Source organism: Mustela putorius, unplaced genomic scaffold (assembly GCF_011764305.1).
Source record: "Mustela putorius furo isolate JIRA1106 unplaced genomic scaffold, ASM1176430v1.1 tig00003962_pilon_pilon_pilon, whole genome shotgun sequence".
Classification (NCBI taxonomy): domain Eukaryota; kingdom Metazoa; phylum Chordata; class Mammalia; order Carnivora; family Mustelidae; genus Mustela; species Mustela putorius.
The window spans coordinates 4549423-4563416 of NW_025422106.1; the positions used below are offsets into that span (position 1 = coordinate 4549423).

At 59.4% G+C, this 13994-nt stretch overlaps 1 protein-coding gene across 31 annotated transcripts in view; it reads left to right on the forward strand.

Annotated features, from left to right (window-relative positions):
• The window catches only part of CACNA1G (calcium voltage-gated channel subunit alpha1 G), a 62485-nt gene that overhangs the window by 47360 nt on the left and 1131 nt on the right, over positions 1-13994 (forward strand). For 11 of the 31 annotated variants that reach the window (XM_013062623.2, XM_045070068.1, XM_045070073.1 and 8 more), the window contains 10 exons: positions 4543-4694; positions 5464-5573; positions 6208-6341; positions 6576-6646; positions 6789-6867; positions 6962-7083; positions 7272-7625; positions 8322-8465; positions 12294-12471; positions 12751-12920. In XM_013062623.2, coding sequence (XP_012918077.2) covers positions 4543-4694; positions 5464-5573; positions 6208-6341; positions 6576-6646; positions 6789-6867; positions 6962-7083; positions 7272-7625; positions 8322-8465; positions 12294-12471; positions 12751-12920 — 1514 coding nt within the window. Of the gene's footprint in view, positions 1-4542; positions 4695-5463; positions 5574-6207; positions 6342-6575; positions 6647-6788; positions 6868-6961; positions 7084-7271; positions 7626-8321; positions 8466-10413; positions 10549-12293; positions 12472-12750; positions 12921-13994 lie in introns of those variants that run through there. The other 20 variants (XM_013062626.2, XM_013062625.2, XM_013062627.2 and 17 more) reach the window with 4 other exon arrangements.

A 13994-nucleotide genomic window follows, 5' to 3' on the forward strand; every position in this document is an offset into this window, starting at 1 on the left:
AACTGAACAGATTCGTTAATAGTCAAGTAATCGCGGTGACCATGTCATCGCTACAAACAGCAGGATTGGGAATCGTGGCCTCAGTTAGCCGCCAGCGTCTCCCCTCCACCTCCCAGAAAAGCCAGGGATCTGGTCAGGGGTGAGTTGGGTCCTTGTCTTTGAGAGCCGTGTCCCTGGGAAGGCTCTGCTCCTGCTTGTCCTGCCCCGGTCCTTAGGCCGCTGCTGCCCCGACGCTGCCCCGACACGGCTCCCAGGCACCATGCAGGTGGTCAGAGGCTCAGGGAGCCTGTGACAGGGCTGCGGGGCCTCGTTCTATCCTGTCTTCGCCCAGTGGTTCCCAACCTGTTCATCCCCAAAGGCACCCTTTATCACCTCCTCCAGCAGAACCCACGTTCTAAGAGCCTGCTTTTGAAGTTAGGCGCACCTCCGTAATGACTTTTTTCACTGCTTTTGCTAATCAAAGGCACATCTAATTGCTACCCAGAGCTCTGTGCTGTGGAAGGTTTCACCCGGAACGATAGCAAAGGAGGACCCTTCTGCCATTAGATCAGTCTGTGGGGTCTTAATGTAGGCCTAGGTCTGATTTCTTTTGAGCTCTTAGAAATATTGAAACATAAGGACGTAAGGACCCCCATTCAACTGCCTTCTTGGGCTGCAGAGGACTTGGGACTTCAGGCTGGGGACCACTGGGCTGCACCTTTCCCCACCATTCTGCATTCCCCCAGAAGCCAGACTGGCAGATGTTGCCCTCTAGATGTTGGGCTGCCTGATCTATGGGGGCTCAGGGAACCCCTGAGCCTCAATTTGGGAGGCCATCCCTGAGGATTGATGTCTCCCGTCCCCTTGGTGCCAGGTTCTGGTGTTTGGCATTGAGCAACTGTGTACATGTCTGGGGGTCTGGGAGGCTCTGGCAGGTTCGTGTCTGGATTGCCTGGGTCCCACGTCTCTGTGTCAGGCTGTACTGCCAATTCCTGATGTGTTGGGGGGAGGGGATGGGAGGAGGAAGTAGCCTCAGCTCTTCCCTTATGGGGTCACCTGGTCTGCAGACTGAACACCCACAAGTACACATTTCCCCCAATACCGCCCTGGCATAGGGCTGGCCCTCAGAGGCTTCTCCACCGGGAATGAATGCACTCAGGCTCTCTTGGCCCTAAGGTCTCCTCCCAAGACACCCAATCAATGCCCTGCATCTGTGTTACCCGCACGCTGCACCCCCATTCTGGGCACATTCCACCATGCTCCCGTTGGCACTTACAGGCCCGTCCCCTGATGACAAGGGTGTGTCTTATTACCTTTCCAGCCAGTGATGAAGACTCAGAGACCCCTCTCAGGGGCTCAGACCAGCCCAAAGCCCTCTTTCCCAAACCTGCTGTTGTGTGGTCTCTAGTAGAGCTTTTCAAACTGCTGGGCACATAAGCCATCACCCGAAGAACAGATTAAAACACAGATACCTGAGCCCCGCCCTAGAAATTCCCACGGGCTGCTCTAGGGAAGGACAGATCATCTGCATTTCCAACCCATTGCCAGGGGATGGCGATGGCGACGCATGGTCTACCCAGCTGTATGATGGGTACAAAGTCACACACTCTAATCTGGGGCAGCTAGAAAGAAACCCCCCCTCCCCCGCCAACCCCGGGCACCACACCCCCCAGCCAGCTCTATTCCCACTCTGTGCCGCTCCCAGAGGAGGGGGCCAGCCAGACCCTGGGGAAAGGCAGAAGGAAAGACTCACTGATTATCAGGGGAATGGGCCTGATAGGACACCTAGGTCCAGCCCAGCCTCTGGGCACGAAGGGAGGGACCGGGATCACCAGCCAATCAGGAGCACTCCTGTCAGCCACCTGTGGCACCTATTTCCACTCACTGGGATCAGGCCTGGCTACGGCAGCTGAAGGTGTGGCCTCTGCCATCAGGGCCAGCGTCCCTGGGAGTGACCCCTGCCTTCTGCCTCCTGCGTGTCACTCTTCTTTGCAAACCCTCTGCCCCGGCTGTGCCTTGGGCTCTACTAACCCCCCCACACCTGCTGCCCTCACTCACAGCCGTGCTGCGTCCATCCTGTCCTGGTTCCTGCCCCTGGCTGGGGGCTGGGCAGTCCTGGGGGTGCCCTTCCACTGCTACTCACCAGCTCCGCCAGTTCTCCAAGGCAGCTTATACTGGTGGGGGGCAGGGAGATGGGCTACGGCCAGAGCCCTTGGAGTCCCAGACCTGCGCAATACTACTCTGGGAGGTCTCTACTTCTCTGAGCTTAGGTGCTTGCTTGTAGAACCCAGAGCTGAGGAGCCACGGCAGGTGGCATCATCCAAACTTTAACAGTGAGAGCTTTGGGCAAATTCTCTGAAGGGCCCCTCTGGGGCAAGGCCATAAGGCTTTGTGTCTAAACCCACCAGGCACCTGGCGGGAAATGTGGGCTGGGAGTTCGGGTCCTGGCTCTGTCATGGCCTCTCAGTGTATGGACAGCTCCCTTGTGCGGGGCCTTGTTCTCTCCCTCTGTAAAACTGAGGGGCTGGTCAAGGGCGTGCTGATCAGACTGGCCCTGGGACTCTCTGGACCTGTGCTCTGAAGGGGGATTTCGGGCAGCCTCGGCACCTGCTGGTCTGGGGTGGGGGTCAGGCCTGGAGGGACAGACCTCAAGGGCCCGGCACCTGTCACTGAGCAAGAGGTCCAGCCTCAGCCCTGTTGCCCACTTTCCTCCAGGCTGCCTGGAGGAGGGTCCCAGGCTAATCCTGTCTGCCTCAGCTCTGTCTGACCTGGGGCTGCCTATGCTGTCAGACTAGGGGAACAGGGGGGAGAGGGGAGACTCTCCCCACCTCTTCCTCTGCATTATCTCAGCTAATAACGGGGCTAATAAGGAACCACTTTTTCTAACCTAATTGTATTCAAACATTTTAGTTAATTCTCCATTCATATTTTAGCATAATGGGATCGGGTGCTCCCGGCACTTACGGAGATTAATGCTGAGACAGTGTTCCAGCTGCTAAGGCAACGCAGGGCGGCTAGCGCCCTCTGGTTCTCGTGGGTACTGAAGGAAGGAAGAGGCCTGGCTCACCTGGTCCACCTCCACAATCGCAGTGTGGATGACCCGTGGCCTCATGTTGTCCCCCATCCCGCGCCTCTCGACCTGCCCCCGCCCAGGGGAGCAGAGGGCCATCTGAGCTAACGAAGCCAGAGCTGGCTGGCCCATCTCTGAAAACAAAATCGATGGCCTCATGCACTGTTTGGGGCACCAGAACATTCCGGACTTTCTGCCTCTTGGTTATCCACACCTCAAGGCCGATGCTGGAGAGTGGCATCCGGTGAGATGGCACATGGAGCTCTTGGGTGCTCTTCTTTCTTTGGCCTTTGGTGGGGGCTCCCCGCCAGGTCACTCCCTGCCTCAGTTTACCTCTTTGTTCCATCGTCCTCTGCATGGGGAAGGACATTTATATCTGAGCTGGCCTGGACCCCAAGCTTCCTGCTGCCCCTGAGCCAGCCAGCCCTGCCTGGCACGGGCCTCAGAGGTGGCAGCCCTTGCTGGCTGGCTTCTGCCCTAGAGTTTTAGAGGGGGAAGGGCTGTCTGGGACCTGAGGCTGCCCCAAGCCTCCCCGTGGGGAGCCTCTTCTTTCTTTGACCCATCTGTCAACCGCCTCCACTTGACATCCCTCCCCAACTTGGCCTGGCCTTTGCTCAGCACCTGGAGGAGGGGCCCCCTGCCATCTCCTGCCCCCAGATTCATTCTGCCTGCTTAGCCGGCCAACCTTCTGGCACCATGATCTTATAACTAAGTGGTTCACTAATTACAAGGGAAATACGCCTCTGACAGATCTCAGACAGTGCTTCCAGCCCAGCCTGTAGTGTGACGCCGCCCTGACCCCCAGGAGCAGGCGGGGCATGGCCTCATTAGAAACTGGGTGAGTCCTTCAGGTGGAACCCCTCACCCCAGATGAATCTGGGAAGCGCAGAGCCCTGTGGCCGCCTCTCTGCACCGCCCCCCCACCATGAGGGCCCCTCCGAGGCCCTCCGGGTGGGTCCATGCGGCCAGCCAAGAAGATGTTCGATTTTCAATCTCCGGTGTTATCCCCAAATCCCAGCTCTGTGTAATCCGCTCTGCTCCCCACGAGGGGCTGCGCGTGGTGAAGGAGCGAGGGCCTTTGCCTCTCTGTTGATGGAGCTGCCTCTGAGCCTGATAAGACCGGCTGTTTTCCATCTTATTGATCTGGCCTTACTGCGGAACACCAAGTCAGGGCTTTCTGAGGGGCTGGTGGATTTTGGAGGCTGCCTTGGGGACGGGGCTCACCTGGTGTCTAATGTGGGCGGGGAGCTCTGCATGTCCTGAGCCCTTCTGCACCCCACTGTAGCCCGTAGAACAGACGCTTGGAGGGCAGACGTCGAGGGAGCCCCCCAGTCCCGCCCCCCCGAGAAAGGCAGTGTGTGGAGGGTGAGGATGCAGAGGACACTGGAATGTTGCAGCTGTGGCGTTAGAGGCTGGCGGCTGTGAGGGACTTGGGTGGTGGGGGCGCCATGGGCAGGGGCCCGATGGCTGCTCTGCTCTCCCCCTGCCCCCAGAGGCCCAGTGCAAACCCTACTACTCAGACTACTCCCGCTTCCGGCTCCTCGTCCACCACTTGTGCACCAGCCATTACCTGGACCTCTTCATCACGGGTGTCATTGGGCTGAACGTGGTCACCATGGCCATGGAGCACTACCAGCAGCCCCAGGTAGGAGTGAGTGACCGGGCCTCCGGGCCCTGGGTCCAGCCGTGGGACTGCAGGGGGAGGCCAAGCCCTCCGCAGGGGTGCCTCAGGCAAGTCCTCGGCCCCCAACAGGGGTTCCTTTTGTACACCTTGCCTCGACTCTTGGAAGCGGGTACTGTCTTGGCTCTATGGATAAGGACACTGAGGCTCAGAGAGCTTCCACGACTGGACCAAAGTCCCACGGCCAGGAAGTGGAAGAGCTGACTTCTTCACCCAACAAATATTTATTGAGTGCCCGCCAGGGGTTTCTTTTCCCTTTGAGGGTAAAGAAGGCAGACCAGTGAAGACCAGTGTCTGCCCTTTCAGTGTTTCGATTCTAGTGAATGTCCAGCTCTCAACTCACCAACGATCTTGCTACTCCTGAGATCGGCCACTGTCAGTGATCCTCCAGCCCTCAGGCTCCCCATCTGTAAAATGGGGATGTTGAATTAGTAATGCACAAGGCCCTTTTCCAGGCTCTAGCCTTCTGTGCCTTCCAACACATTCTCATGTGGTCTGCTCCCCGTCCCTCAAGGAGAGAGACCCTTTCACACAAAGCCTGGATCATGTGTGAAGAGCCTCTTCTATCCTGGTGTGGTGGCCAACGGTCGACCATCATGGCAGGGACAGAAAAGAAAGATCCCCTTAGACTCACCTGTCTCCCCGATCTGGGAGTGTGATGAAGGGGGAGGGGCAGACATCCTCCCTGGGCCTTAGGAAACCCTGCATAGATGCCCCCCTCCCTCCCTGCCAGATCCTGGACGAAGCCTTGAAGATCTGCAACTATATCTTCACCGTCATCTTTGTTTTGGAGTCAGTTTTTAAACTCGTGGCCTTTGGCTTCCGTCGGTTCTTCCAAGACAGGTAACAGAGAGGGGTGGGGTGAGCAGGGAGTGGGGGAATATGTCTCCCAGGGAAATACATGGAAAGCTTTCCGGACCCTTGAGGTTCAGCCTCCACTCCAGGACCCACCGAGGGCTGATGGCAAGGGGGAGTTGGGGGGCATCCAGGGCCTGGGGGACGCAGGCAGCTGGAAATCAATGTGGCCCAGATTGGGGCTTAAGAGCACAGAGCCTGGAGCCAGACTGCCTGGACCAGATTAAGATCCTGGTGCCACCACTTAGAAGCTGATGACCTTGGGTAAGTTCCTTAACTTCTCTGTGTGTTGGTTTCCTTATCTATAAAAGGAGAAATAATATTGTAAAGATTGTGAGTTCCTGTTTGTAAAGCCTTTAAAACAGTGCTCGGCACCCGGGAAACAGCAAAGAAGTGCCACATTAAAAAAAAAAAAAAAATGGAGTGACTACAAATGAAAAGTAGAAGCCTTGGAAGACCTGGGCCTTGGTGACTGGAGTCAAGCCATGCCTTCTCTGCAGGGAGGAGAGGGGGGACTGGCTGACCTCCACCCTCCATTCTGTAGTCACTTGTGCTGCCACAACTGCCCCCTCCTCTACCGCGCCCCTCCCCCACTCAGGGAGCTGTGTGCTGGGCTTTCCAGGTGGAACCAGCTGGACCTAGCCATCGTGCTGCTGTCCATCATGGGCATCACACTGGAGGAAATCGAGGTCAATGCCTCACTGCCCATCAATCCCACCATCATCCGCATCATGAGGGTGCTACGCATTGCCCGAGGTTGGTGCCGGGCTGCTTGCCCACCCCACCCCACCCCTGCACAGGCGGAAATGGCGGGGGGGGGGCTCGGGGGGCGGCTCTGTGGCTGGCCAGGGACTTCATGCATGTGTGTTCCCACGGGTCTCTCTCCCTGGCCCAGGCTCTGCGAAAGGGAAGGGTTGGGGGTCATGGCGGGCCCAGGGCAGGGGTAGAGCTGGGGGGGGGGGTTGCTCACCACGCTGTCCTGTTCCGCAGTGCTGAAGCTGTTGAAGATGGCTGTAGGCATGCGGGCGCTGCTGGACACAGTCATGCAGGCCCTGCCCCAGGTAGCTGGAGGCGGGGGTGGGTGGGAGGGGGTCCTCTCGGGGAGAAGGGGGTGCTTTCCAAAGGGACAAGCCGTGGGGGAGCTCCGGGAAGCTGTCTGGGAGACCCAGTGGCACCTTTCCCATTTCTTTTCCTCTCTTCCAGGTGGGGAACCTGGGACTTCTCTTCATGTTGTTGTTTTTCATCTTTGCAGCTTTGGGTGTGGAGCTCTTTGGAGACCTGGGTGAGTCCGGGTGGGGAGGGCAGAGGAGCCAGGGCTGGAGGCCCAGGGGCTCCCGCACTAACTCCAGCCTCTCTCTCCTGCCCTCCTCCTCTAGAGTGTGACGAGACGCACCCCTGCGAGGGCTTGGGCCGGCATGCCACCTTCCGGAACTTTGGCATGGCCTTCCTGACCCTCTTCCGAGTCTCTACAGGGGACAACTGGAACGGCATCATGAAGGTGAGCACCCCGGGCCGTGGGAGCCCTCCCGGGGCTGGCCCTGACTCCAGGGAGGCAGGTCCACTCCTCGAGCCCAGATTCCTTGGCAAGATGAGTGGCTGTGAATAAACGTGTGGGATTCCTCCATGCAGGAACCCTCCAGAACTCCCTTTCCCCAGGACAGTGTGTAATGCTTTTGACGCTCACAGGACACCCTCCGGGACTGTGACCAGGAGTCCACCTGCTATAATACGGTCATCTCCCCCATCTACTTCGTGTCCTTCGTGCTGACGGCCCAGTTCGTGCTGGTCAACGTGGTGATCGCCGTGCTGATGAAGCACTTGGAGGAAAGCAACAAGGAGGCCAAAGAGGAGGCCGAGCTGGAGGCCGAGCTGGAGCTGGAGATGAAGACGCTTAGCCCGCAGCCCCACTCGCCGCTGGGCAGCCCCTTCCTCTGGCCGGGGGTCGAGGGCCCCGACAGCCCCGACAGCCCCAAGCCTGGGGCCCCGCACACCGCGGCCCACGCTGGAGAAGCCTCGCGCTTCTCCTTGGAGCACCCCACGGTGAGCAGATGGCCACCCCTGCCGAGAGGGGCGTGGGACTGGGGGCCCGTGCTTCGGCGGGTGGTGTACAGGGAGCGGGCAGTGTGGCAGACCCCAGGGCCCCCTCTGGATCCTTCTGCCCCTTCTGCCCGGATGCTGAGGGGTGAGCGGTCCCCCGCCCGTCCCCAGCGACGGCTGCCCACCCTCGCAGCCCAGGGCCACCCCAGTGAGCCACGGGCATGTGTGCGGGCTCATCCACACCCCGCACCTCCAGCCCAGTTGGCCTCCCCTTCTCGGCTCTCAGGTTCAAGGCTAAGTTTTCTGTTTCCTTCCTGTTTCTTTCTTACCCTTGCCCGATTACCGAACCTCTCTCCTTCCCACCCTTCAACCTGCCTGGTTCCATCTCTCCATCCTTTCCTTACCTGCGTTTTCCCTCTCCCTCTCTCCCTGTGAGCTCTTCTCATCTCCTGCTCCCGTTCTCCCCCCACACACACACACCTCTCTCTCCTCTGTCCTGTCCCCCTCCTCCTTCTCCTGTCTCTTTGTTGCTGGTGTGCGTGCACACGCGTGTGCTTATGTGCGTGCGTGTGACCTCCTCCTCTTTCTCCCTCCGTGTCTCTTTGTCAATCCCCTGCCACCGCGACACTTGCCCTCACTGCCCCTCTAAACCCCGCTCCCCTGATTCTCCGGCTCTCCTCCTGGGCGGGTCCTCCCCAGGACAGACAGCTGTTTGACACCATATCCCTGCTGATCCAGGGCTCCCTGGAAGGGGAGCTGAAGCTGATGGACGAGCTGGCAGGCCCCGGGGGCCAGCCCTCTGCCTTCCCTCCCGTCCGCAGCCCCTGCGGCTCCGACCCACAGGTTACTGTGTCCCCGTGCTGTGCCGGGCTGTGCCATGTGGTGCCGTGCTTCTGGGGAGGTGGGGGGGGGGTGTTTCCTGCCCGCTGGGTAGTTGGAGAAGGAACAGCCTCAGGGCCTCAAGTTGAGCTTCGGGCTTGGCAGGAGGCAGCCGGGGGTTCCTACCAGCTGAGATCAGCCCTTGGAACACATACTTGGAAGGTAGGGACACTGAGATTGCATTTCTAGTGCAGAAGGATGAATGGAGGGGGGGTTGACAGAGGGCATTTGCCAGAAAGAGCCTGGACAAGAAGAGGATGGGGGAGAAGACAAGTTGGCAGTGGGACCTTAGTGGGTGGAGGAAGTGTGGTGCCAAATCCAGGGGAGAAGGGCTTTTGGGGATAGTGTGGGTGGGCAGGGGATCCATGGAAGGATATGCCTTAGGCCATAGTCGGCTTCTTCCCTTTGTCCAGTACTCATCCCTGAAGCCTCTGTTTGGTGGCTTTTTTAGCCGTGAAGCCCACCAGACATGATGTGGGCTCTCAATAGTCAGTGCTTTCTGACCTGGCCTTGAGAGGGAATGGAAGGTTCTAGCTGACAGTGGATTCTGGGGATCTCACTGTGGCGGGGTGTCCCCCATAAGCCCAGTCCCTTTCCATAGCTCTGCAGGTTTTTCTCCCCCAGTCCCATCTAAAAGCGGGTCTTCAGCTTTCTGGGGTTCTCCTATCCACCTCTCCCCACCTCGTGACCTATCTGGCTACCCTTGACCCCCTCTGTTTGGCAGGGCCCCCTGCCATCTCTCCAGGCTTAGTGCTGCAGGGAAGCACCCAGGAGGCCTGGAGTGGAGGCAAGGAAACAGGTGTTAGTGGGAGAGAGGAAAGGCCCTGTGGGGTGGAGGAAAGGGAAGGCAGCTTCCCAGTACCTGGGACACCTGTAGCCTGATCCAAAGGAATAGTGACCCTCACATAGGAAGGCACCCTGCCCCTAGGGTTCCTGACCTCTTGAATCGCCTCTTGGAATTCAGTCTCGAGGGCTGTAGGGACTTCAACCTGGCAATGACCTGGAATGATCCATGAGAGAGTACATTCCTTCCCAAAGTCTCCCATCCTGAAGGAGGCTGGTGGGGGTGGGGGGCAGGTGCAGGGAGAGAAGAGGACATGATGAGGCAATCACACAGATGGCCCTCCCCTCCCCCGGGGTGCTGTAGGCACTGAAATCCCCCCCCCCCCCCCCCCCCCCGCAGCCAGCCAGTTTGCTAGGCTGCCCCCTCCCCCAGGGGACTCAATTCAGAATGGCGGCAGGAGGAGAGCGTCTCCCAGAACCCAAGCTAAAGAGGGCAGGCAAGCTGCCGGCAGGCGGAGGAGGGCCCAGGAGGGGAGAAGCCAGAATCTGGGGGCAGGCCAAGTCCTGCCAGGCTTTTGGAAGCAGAGAGAATAGGCAGAAAACAGTCATCAGATTGGCGGCTTTGTCCCCAGCGCCCCCCACGCTGCTCTGTCTGTGCGGAGAAGCGCTTTGCTGGCCTTTCTTCATTTTTTTTCTTTCTGGTCTCATCTTTCTGAGAGTCGAAAGCCCTCCCTGCTCCCCGCTCCCTCCCTGGGTGGTAGTACTGTGGGAGGGGGCCCTTCAGGTGCCTGGGGTATCTTTAGAATAAGTTTCTGCTCCTCCTGCTTTGTCAATGGTGGCGTTCTGTTCTGTTCTGTTTGCTCTGGCTCTTCCATGCCTGCCGCAGCCTCTCTGATCAGAGGAGGGGCTTGGAGGGGGTGGGGGCGGTGCTGTCAGTTGACTTGGGAGAGGGGTGGGGGGAGAGAGAAGAGAGGCCTCCCCTCCGACCCCGCCGTGCTTCGTGGAAAGGGGGAAAGGGGGGCTCTGTGTGTGTGCACGCGTGTGTGTGCACGCGTGTGTGTACGCATGCATGTGTACGGACACGCGCTGTCCTGGTTTCTTATGCCTGATCATCTCTCTCCCTGTCTAGATCCCTCTAGCTGAGATGGAGGCTCTGTCTCTGACGTCAGAGATTGTGTCTGAACCGTCCTGCTCTCTAGCTCTGACGGATGACTCTTTGCCTGATGATACTCACACACTCTTACTTAGTGTCCTGGAGAGCAATGTACTTACACCTGGCCCCTTACTGCTCCCCCAGCCTCCCCAGGGGCTGGGCTGGCTGCAGGGCTCCAGATTCCCCACCACCACCACCGCCACCACCACCACCACCACGCCCCACCCAGAGGCACCCACCAGCAGCCACTCAGCGCCCCAGGCTCCTCTAGGTCTTTCCAGTGGCCCACTGCAGACAAAGAAATTAGACAAGATTAAATTGGGGCCTCAAGGGCCAAGGGGCGCAGCTGTGATAGAGTTAATCCAGACACCCAGGAGTAACACAGCCCAAAACAGAGGTGGCATCAGGCAGCTGACCAAGGGGCCTGCCTGGATGCGGAGTCAGTCTCTGTTTTTGGAGCCTGTGCAAGCCAGCCCTTCCCCTCCCCACACCCCTCCTTCCCACCTCCTCGCCACATGAGCCATTCCCCCCTCCTCCACCACATAGTGGGTGAAAGCTCTCTCTTTGCTGCTACCACTGTGCCCTTCTGCCGGGAGGGGGGGGTGCGGGGGGGCTGTCCCTGTCTCCTCCGTCACTGTCCCCGTGTGTCCCCATGTCCTGGTGCTGAGGGGGGGGGGGGGGGTCTTTGTATTTGGGACAGCTTCTCTACCCTTGCCCAGTACTGGTCTGTGAGCAGCCCCCTCCGCCCAGCCTTAAGAGACAGGGGCCCCTTCCTCACAGCAAGGCTCAGCTGGGGTTAAGGCCTTGACCACAGGCTGGGGGTCTCTAGGAGTCTTGGGGTGGCTGGCAGAAGTGGAGCCTGGGGCTGAGACAGGGACCAGAGGCTCTAGACTCTTCCAGCAGCCTCTACTGGGGCTGCTTAACTGGCTGGGCCTGTGAGGGGACACAGACCCTGCAGCCTCTCTGAGAACTAGTATGGAGGGTACAGGAATCCCCAACAGGGAGGTGGAGAGATCTTGTGGGAGCAAACCTTGTCTCCCTCCAGCTGGGGTCAAAGGCTGATGGCTGCTTTTCTTCGAAACAAATTAAAAAAAACTCGCTCCCACCCCCAATCTGTCCTGTAAGGGAGGCCCCGAATCCATGGCATTCCAGGCATTCAGACCTTGCCCCCCCCACCCCGCCTCCCATTTGCCACCTCCCAGAGTCACTGAGAATCAAAAGGCAGGGGGAGCCAGGCGGGTGCCAGTGGTCACCTGTCACTGAGCCCAGAGTAGCCCAGCTCGTGCCCAGTGCTGGGTCCTGGGTCTGTCTTAAGGCTCTGGGTAGGGAGAGAGCCTCTGCTCTGCCGGCAGCAGGCCTTGCTCACTGGCTCGGTCCTCCCCATTCCCCACCCCACCCCCACAGCCCCAGCACGGGGATAGGGGGCTGCTTTTAGCGTTTCCTCCTCCCTGATTCAGAGCCTCTTAATGGGGCCCCCCGGGAACCATTTTTTGAATGATCTGCTGGGCTGGGCCTGGGGGCTGCTCTCCCTTTTTTTGGACACCTTCTCATTCTGTCACCATCCCCACCAGGAGGCTCCGGGAGGTGACTGCAGTGTTGGATAGCTTTACTGGGGCAGGGACTCCTCCCACCTGCTTCCTTGCTGTGCTGGAGGGCTCATCCCTGTGTCTGCCCCCTTTTCCCCCATCGACTAACTCATCCCATTACCGCTCTGTTGGGGGAGGGGAATGGGTCCAGAGCCTGGGGGCGGGGGTGGGGGTGGGGGGCTTCTGGTTTCGGTTGTCCAGCTCTGCCTCAGTTAGCCAAACCGGATGCCCCCTCTTTTCCCCACCTCCCTTCGCCTGTTCCTTTTGCAGATGGAGCCCCACCCCGAGGGGATGCCCCTCACCCTGGGACCAGACCTGCTGAGCGTGCGGAAGTCTGGGGTCAGCCGGACGCACTCTCTGCCCAATGACAGCTACATGTGCCGGGATGGAAGAACCGCTGAGGGGTCCCTAGGTCACAGAAGCTGGGGGCTCCCCAAAGCTCAGTCAGGTAGCAGGGCTCAGGCAGGCCAGCTCGGCTACAGAGGAAGACCCCATCCTTGCCTCAGCCCAGTCCTGACCTGGGGGAGGGGGGTCACTAAGGCAGCGAGAGAGGTCTCTCCGACCTCCAAGGGACCTCCAGCCCTCGGAGAGTGACTTTTAATCCAAGACGAGAGGTCTGTGGGAAGGGTAGAGGCCCCAGGGTGGGAGGGGTGATGGAGGAGAGGAACTAGAGCCAGACCACTGACCTTCCAGCTCTTCTGTCTCCTCCTCCCTCCTCTGCCCACAGGCTCGGTCTTGTCCGTCCACTCCCAGCCAGCAGACACCAGCTACATCCTGCAGCTTCCCAAAGACACACCCCACCTGCTCCAGCCCCACGGCGCTCCCACCTGGGGCACTGTCCCCAAACTGCCCCCACCAGGCCGCTCCCCTTTGGCTCAGAGGCCCCTCCGGCGTCAGGTGAGCAGGTGTGGAGAGGTGGGCGGGGGCCCAGCGCTGGTCCTCTCTGCTGGGAACCCTAGGCTCTTGGTGATGCCCATGGCTGCCCTGTCCATTCTCCCAGCAAACGTGTGTACTGGGCACTGACCAGGTGGCAGAGGCAGTTCTAGGTACTGGAGACACAGTACCGGGCAAAGGAGAAGTGGTCTGGGCCCTTTTTGGTGTTTATATCCCCTTCCCCTTCTTTCACTGAGGAGGCCTGGAGACCAGGCCATGGTTGCTCAGGGACACAGGGTGACTTGGCCGGAGAACCCATGTCTCTGGCCTCCCTTTCCCCGGCCCAGTGGTGCCTCCCAATTATTCTCTGTCCTTCTAGTCTTAGCTAAGGGACACAAGGCATGTTTTAGGGACCTCCGCCTTTGGTCAAGGCTGGGGCTCACCTTCCAGGGGCACAGAGCTGAGGCTTAGGCAGCCAGGGGAGGCTTGTCTGCCCCCACGGTGACAAGGCCACAGCCCATGCCCTGTTGTGCCCTCATGTGTGATCAGGACCATGTGAGAACCAGCTCAGCGCCGCACACTCGTGGATGCAGGCCCCATCCTCGTCCATTTTACAAAGATTCCCAGAGCCGCTTCTGTGTGCTAGGCACAGGGGATGCACCCCCTGCCCTCTGGAGCTCACAGGCTAACCAGAGACTCAAATGCCATCACATCTTTGATGCCATAGGGCCCAGCTGCTGGGATATGCATGCACAGGGAGTGGCAGGGAGCAAAGGGGAGGGAGGGGTTCATTTTAACCTGTGGATAGAGGGTGTCAGGCACAGTGTCACAGAGAACCTGAGCCCATAAAGTCAAGGGGCGCTTGTCATTCCAGAAGGGTGTTCAAGCCCAAAGAATAGCTTATGCAAAGGGCTGGGAGCAGAGCTGGCCCAGTGCTTTTTTGTGCCCCAGGGGCTGGGCACTTCAGGGACCCATGCCTGCCCCGGGTGGGGGAAAGGACGGGGTGTGCGGGGGAGTCACAGCCCTCCTCCCCCAATACTGACATTCCTGCTTGAGGTGGGCCTGCAGGGGGGGGACGGGGTTATCAGGCTTGACGGG